The 6,487-nt window shown below is 50.3% G+C and overlaps 1 protein-coding gene across 1 annotated transcript in view; it reads right to left on the reverse strand.

The window, feature by feature from the left end:
- Positions 1 to 5,946, reverse strand: part of LOC117436299 (histone-lysine N-methyltransferase MECOM-like) — a 151,842-nt gene extending 145,896 nt beyond the window's left edge. The window contains exon 1 of the mRNA XM_034064146.1: positions 5,786 to 5,946. Within this exon, the coding sequence (XP_033920037.1) occupies positions 5,786 to 5,822 (37 nt within the window). The 5' untranslated portion in view covers positions 5,823 to 5,946. The remainder of the gene's footprint in view (positions 1 to 5,785) is intronic.
- Between the last annotated feature and the right edge of the window lie 541 nt (positions 5,947 to 6,487).

The following is a 6,487-nucleotide window of genomic DNA, read 5'->3' on the forward strand; positions in this document are numbered from 1 at the left end:
CCTTCTTTGTATCCTAATCTCAGTGTGCACACCCTTCTCCTCCTTCCCACCCTTACAGTCCACCTGCTTCCCTTTGCCCTTAAACACAAGGACAGGGCACCACTGCCCCAGCAGGAACATCTGTGGTACACATTTTTCCAGTTCCAGCTCTGTCTACTGGGTAACATTGTATCTGCTAGTTTGAAAACCGTGTGGGATTAAACCTCCTTCTGCTCTTCATAAACCACTCCTTGTCTGACTAGATTGAAGTGATGTAAAACTGATTGTATTAAATTACAGCAAAAGAGCACCAAGTTGCTCCAAAAATGACAGCAAACCTAGTTAGATTTTAAATAAACAAATATCATGAATTCTTGGTCACAAATCTAAGTGTCTGAACAAGCCCTTCTAGAGTTAAAGTACATCTGTTGAGAAAGTGGTTTACTGCAAAGCAAGGCCATTTCTGTGGCAAGGCTTCATTACCTGCGATTTATAAAACTCCACCTGATTCCTATTGCCCTTTCCTCATCCACCCTGGGCTGGAGCAGTCACAGATGCTTTCCTTTATCCTTCGCATCATGAACCTGTCCTGGCAAAAAATTCATCCCACTTTCTTCCTCAGCAACTTAAGCAGCTTTATCAGGGAGCTGTGCTCCACAGGTCAGCCAGAAATTCCTTGTCTGGCCAAACACCTTTACTTACACGTGGAGCCAATAAACATTTTACAACGAATACTCCCAGCACAGAAGTACACAGAGCTTTTGGGAAGCATCCCAGAGAACAACATACAGGCTCCTATATACCAATTATGCATTGTCTGTATGCACCCACAATGTGTAAGAGCCTGTGCAGATGTTTAAACATAGGTGCACAGGCTGCAAGCACCCCAGGAGCCTATGCATACCACAACCCCACGCTAAACCAGTACATACACTAATTGTGACTGCAGGTATCAAATGTAGTTACCTGTGTTTCTCTCTGCATGTGCACACACTTATATCATTATTTTATACATATATACATACACATATACAGATGTATGTACCTCCAGGGCATAAACAGAAAGCTATGTTACAAGCATACACATATGCACATGCATACAGAAGCACAGACACATGCACACTTACATGCACTTAAATAACTCCATGAATAGGTGAATATGAACACTAATAGCCATTTATGGCAACAACAATGAAAGCTGTCCCTGGAGCCTGCCTGTGGTACAGCAGCCAAAATGATTGAGTATGTACAGGGCACCACCGCAGCAATGGCACTCACATGGGCCTCCTTTTAGAAATGATTAATATTTAACCGAGTTGGTGAACCTGGCTTTGGTTTTAGTTCTGATTAGATAGCAGGGTGCACAGAGCCGTCCCAGTGAGGACATCATGGGATGTGCGGGCAGCTTCCACTCATACTTCACAAGAAGACAGAGTGAGAATGGGAGAGGAGAGATACGAGGCAGGCGAAGGAAAAAATTCGTGCTCAGCTACGTTTGTGTTTGTTTGGAAAGAAAAGGGGGAAAAGCAGCCGGAGAGGCCAGTGTAATGAGATGCTGTAGCTTTCATGAAAGAGGTGAAATAATTTTAAACACAGACACACAATGAGTTTATTTATTTAGAAAGTTGTTAAATAGAGTCTGGGAATTCAAATATTCAATGTTGACATTGTACAGAGCTGGCGGGGAGCCAGCCCCAGCTCTCTGGAGGGACCCAATGGCCACAGCGCCCAGGCCCTCGCCCCTCCCAGCCCACTAACTAGGTAAAAGCCATTAGTTATACCCACAAGCAATATCTGAATCCGAGTCAAATAATGTTGCCTCAGCCAGCCAACTTCAAAGGCATGTAAGTGTGTTTGGCTTTTTAGTGCTGGAACTGCAGCAATATGTCACACTTTTGAAAGAGTTTTGTAAACAGTTCCTTCCCCTTTGTAGAAACATTTCTTAAGTTTCTTGTACCCCATGTAAACAGCATTAATTAACAAGGGTTACATTTTTCATTTACAAGCAGGGCTGTATTAATAACGAGCTCGCCTTTCGGACCATCCCTTTCCTTTGTGTCCTTTCTCTGCCCCTCACCGTGGCCAGCCCCGGGGTGGCTGAGGAGCAGCCCAGAGTCACCGCGGGGCTCAGCCCTGGGTTCAGCCCCACGTGGCATAGGGTTAGGAAGAGAGGAAGGAAGAGAGGAAGGAAGAGAGGAAGGAAGAGAGGAAGGAAGAGAGGAAGAGAGGAAGAGAGGAAGAGAGGAAGAGAGGAAGAGAGGAAGAGAGGAAGAGAGGAAGGAAGGAAGGAAGGAAGGAAGGAAGGAAGGAAGGAAGGAAGGAAGGAAGGAAGGAAGGAAGGAAGGAAGGAAGGAAGGAAGGAAGGAAGGAAGGAAGGAAGGAAGGAAGGAAGGAAGGAAGGAAGGAAGGAAGGAAGGAAGGAAGGAAGAAAGAAAGAAAGAAAGAAAGAAAGAAAGAAAGAAAGAAAGAAAGAAAGAAAGAAAGAAAGAAAGAAAGAAAGAAAGAAAGAAAGAAAGAAAGAAAGAAAGAAAGAAAGAAAGAAAGAAAGAAAGAAAGAAAGAAAGAAAGAAAGAAAGAAAGAAAGAAAGAAAGAAAGGAAAGAAAGAAAGAAAGAAAGAAAGAAAAGAAAGAAAGAAAGAAAGAAAGAAAGAAAAAAAAGAAAGAAAGAAAGAAAGGAAGAAAGAAAAAGAAAAGGGGGGGGAAAGGGGAGAAAGAGAAAGCAGAAGAAGCGAGAAGCCACACGCGCGCTCTCCCCCCTGAGAAGGGTTAATGAGCAGCCTGGTGAAAATGTGCCCGGCGTATAATGGGATTGTCTCGCCCGGCCCCGCAGCCCCCTGTGCCAGCACCCGCCACGCAGGAGCCACCCGGGGACGGCGCTGCGCTAGGGGTGCCGTCAGGCCGGGCCGGGCCGAGGCGGTGTCGGTGTCCCGGGGAGTGTTGTTCGCCGTCGCCGGCAGCCCCGCTGCCCCCCGGCGGGAGGTGTTACGGACCCGCGGTGCCGGAGGAGGGAGGCAGAGCCGAGGATAAAGCCGTGGCAAAGAAACCGCCTCGCGGAGAGGGCCGGGAGCCCGGACACGGCAAACATTTCCCTGCTCGAAAACAAATTCCCGCACAGAGTCTTAAACAGGCAAATAAACTTGCCAGCTCTGTTTTTCAATCAAGCCTTTTAAGTACTAGACTGAGGCAAATTACAGGCTCAGGAAAACCTGCTGAAACTTAGGAAAGTGTTATTTTACTATCTCAGATGGTTGGAGGGATCTGGATCAACCTTGGCTGCACTAAATTGCCTGTAAAAAAGTGGTGATAAAGTGTAAAAGTAACAAGTGCCTCCTTCTTCCCGTGTGTTCCCCTAATCTGATCACCTCCTGGCTCTTTACGAGGCTGCTGGGTGGCTGGGGTCTACCCCAGCCCAGGGGTTATTCGGGGATACGGTTCCACCAGGCGGGCACAAACCCACCCGAGTGGAAAAGCAGCTGCCCCGGGATCGAGGCGCGGAGCAGCGCAGAGCGGGGATGCCCGCGCAGGTGCAGCGCGATGCGGGCGGCCGGGCCCGCGCCCCCGGCCTGCACCCCCTCAGGGTCTGCACCCCACCAGGTGCCACCCGCAAGCATGGTGGGGACAAAGCCTTCAGAGTGGTTTTTCCTCTTATTTTTACAGTTTGACGTTTAAAAATTCACCAGCTACTCCCCGCGTGGCTCTGCTTGTTTCTTCTTCTATTATTTTAATTTTCCCTTTTTATTTTTTTGGGGGGGAGGCGGGGGGAGGGGGGGGCAAAGCACCCAAATTGGGTTCTATCAATTTTACACTGAGGTCAAGAACATGCACGCTTCAGGGATTCTCCCTCAATGAAGAGTAAAAAGCTTCCCTGCGTATCAGCGACAGCCGCGCCATCGGGCCGATTTTTGTTTCACGCACGAAGCAGTAAAAGCGAAATTACACCAGAAGTGCGCTTGGTCCCGACCTACTCCGTTCTCCGCGGAGGAGGGTGAAGGCTACAAACTCTTTTCTATTCCCAATCTAGCCAGAAAGAACTGAAAAGCTGAACACTTTTCCTCTCGAACAACTGAATTACAGGGGTCGCCTCCAACCCTCCTTCCACTTGCCGTGGAAGTGAGACGCTCTTCGGGGGGAAAGAATCATACGGGGGAAAAAAATATCCTGGCTTTTTAAATATGATTTCATTTATGAGCGGACTGTAACCGAAGGATTATTTAATGTAACGCATCTGTCGGGGACGGGGGGGGGAATAGGGGGGGTGGGGGGTGGAAGAGCTGCTGCTGCAGCGAGAGCCCAGAGCAGAAACTTTGCAGACGGTGGGATCTCGCCCGCGAAGGAGGAGCAGCACCGGGAGCGGGAACAGGAGCAGGAGTAGCTCTGCATCTCTGCACAGGGAGAAAAGCAAGGGAGAGGCAAAGAAACCTGACGGATTTTGTCGGGGATGTGAGAATTACTATTTTTTTCCCCGTAATTACCTCCAAAGAAAGGATGGCAACCTGGAGATCTAACAATATATTTGGGTTTAAATTGTGGGCGCTGGATTATCCACTTTAAAATCCCCTCATCAAATGCAGGTTGCTGCTGTTATTGTTGAGGTTCACAGAAAAGCTGATGATGATCCGGAGACATCTTTCGCTTCCCCTTTTCCAGGCTCCTCTACGTTTTTTCCCCTTCACAAATAAAGAGTAAATAAGCATCTGCTTTTTACCTCACGCAACTTATGCAACATTTCATTCGACCTTTTGGGGGGTTTTTCTTTTTTCGCCTGCCCGTATTTTTTTTCTTTTCACTCGGGAATGTGAGTTGCCATCGCCATGGATATCAAATGAAACTTGCCCAGATGTGTCAGAGAAAATAAAGACATCAGTTGCTTTTAAAATAGGACGTGAAAGCTGGCGAAGTTTTGTTGTTGATTCCCTTTTTTAAATAATATATATATATAAAAAGGAAAATAACAACATAAGCCCCAAGACTGCTGCAGTTAAAAGCAAAGCTCCCCATCATAAGGGAGAAACAGATGGGGGAGCGTAATAATCATTAAATCAGTCGGACTTTGCGTGTGGACGGCCGAGCCCTCGCCTCGCGGATCACAGACCTTCGGGCGGCCAAACTGTCTAAAAAGTGGTGGAAAAGCGCCTGAACAGACAGCATTTACCTCGCCTCGGAGCGGGGACCCCAGTGTGCTGAGTGCCGCTCCGACAGTCCCCCCCAGCCCGCCCTCCCGAGCGGGGCATCCCTGGCCACGCGTGGTGCCCCCCGCCCCTCTCCCCGCGCGGCCCCACGCACGTCCCGCTCCCACGCGCGGTTTGGGGGTGGATTTTGGCACAAGCACGCGGCCAAGGTGGTGTCCCCGGTAGCTCCGCACCGGCTACCTGCGCCCGGGGCTCGCCGCCTGCCCCGCGGGGTGCCGCTGCCCCTCCGCGCACACACACTCACACTCACACACCCACCCCGGCCCTGCCGACAGCCGACAGCGCCCACTATAGGGCCCGGAGCCACTCGCACCCCCTTTTCCCGACCACCCCCCCACACTCCAGCCCCGGCAGCGGCAGCAACTTCCAGCGCTCGCCACTGAACTTCTCCTCAACTCCTTCCCCACCTCCCGCTGGCCGTCCGCAGCCCCCACCCCGACTACCCCCTCCCGGTCCCCTCCGGGCCGGGCCGAGCCGAGCCGAGCCGAGCCGGGCCTGGCCATGGCGAAGGGGGGATGCTGCAGGTTGTCTGCGAGCTCAGCGCCGCATCAGACATGTCTGTGCAACATGGCAGAGAGGGAGGGTGAAAAGCCAAGAGAAAGGGGTATTGCACCTACTTGCGGCCAGCTTCCTCGCCCGGCCCTTGGATCGCATGCTGCCCGTCCCGCGGCCGATGCTGGCTTGCGGTTGGGGGGGGGCTTTATTTTTTTTTCTCCTCCCGGATCTTTTCCTCCGTTTTCGCTCCCCCTCTCCCGCTCTCCTCTCCCTCTCCCGCACACACACTCTCCCTTTCTCTCAATCCCGGCTCGCTATCTCTCCAGCATTGTCAGTTCGGACACCTTCGCACATGCGCACGGGCGGCTCCCCCCCGCTCTTCAACATTTCAGCGCCGCCAAAAAAAAGTTTGCAGCGATCCATCACCGCCGGGGGACACCCGACAGCGGCCCCGGGACCGGCCGGGCCGGGCCGGACGGGCAGGGGCCCAGGGGCTGCCGCTGCGCTGCGCTGCCTGCGCAGCCGGACACGGGGCAGGGGCTGGGGGGGGGGGGAGAAGAGACACCTCTCCTTTACCTCTTCCGCTTGTGTTTTACCTTTCTCCTTTACCTTATTTTTCCTGGTTTTTTAACTTTTTTTAATATTGTTTTTACTTTTTCCATTTTTCTCTTTTTCTTTTACATTTTTCTCTTTTTTATTTTTTACCTTGGTTTAATACTTTTTTTTTACCTTTTATTTTTACTTTTTCTTTTTTAAAAAAAAAACTTTTATTTTCCCTTTTTTACCTTTTTATATTTTTCTTTATCTTTTGCTCTTTTTTTACC

The sequence above is a fragment of the Melopsittacus undulatus genome, chromosome 6 (genome assembly GCF_012275295.1).
Source record: "Melopsittacus undulatus isolate bMelUnd1 chromosome 6, bMelUnd1.mat.Z, whole genome shotgun sequence".
Classification (NCBI taxonomy): domain Eukaryota; kingdom Metazoa; phylum Chordata; class Aves; order Psittaciformes; family Psittaculidae; genus Melopsittacus; species Melopsittacus undulatus.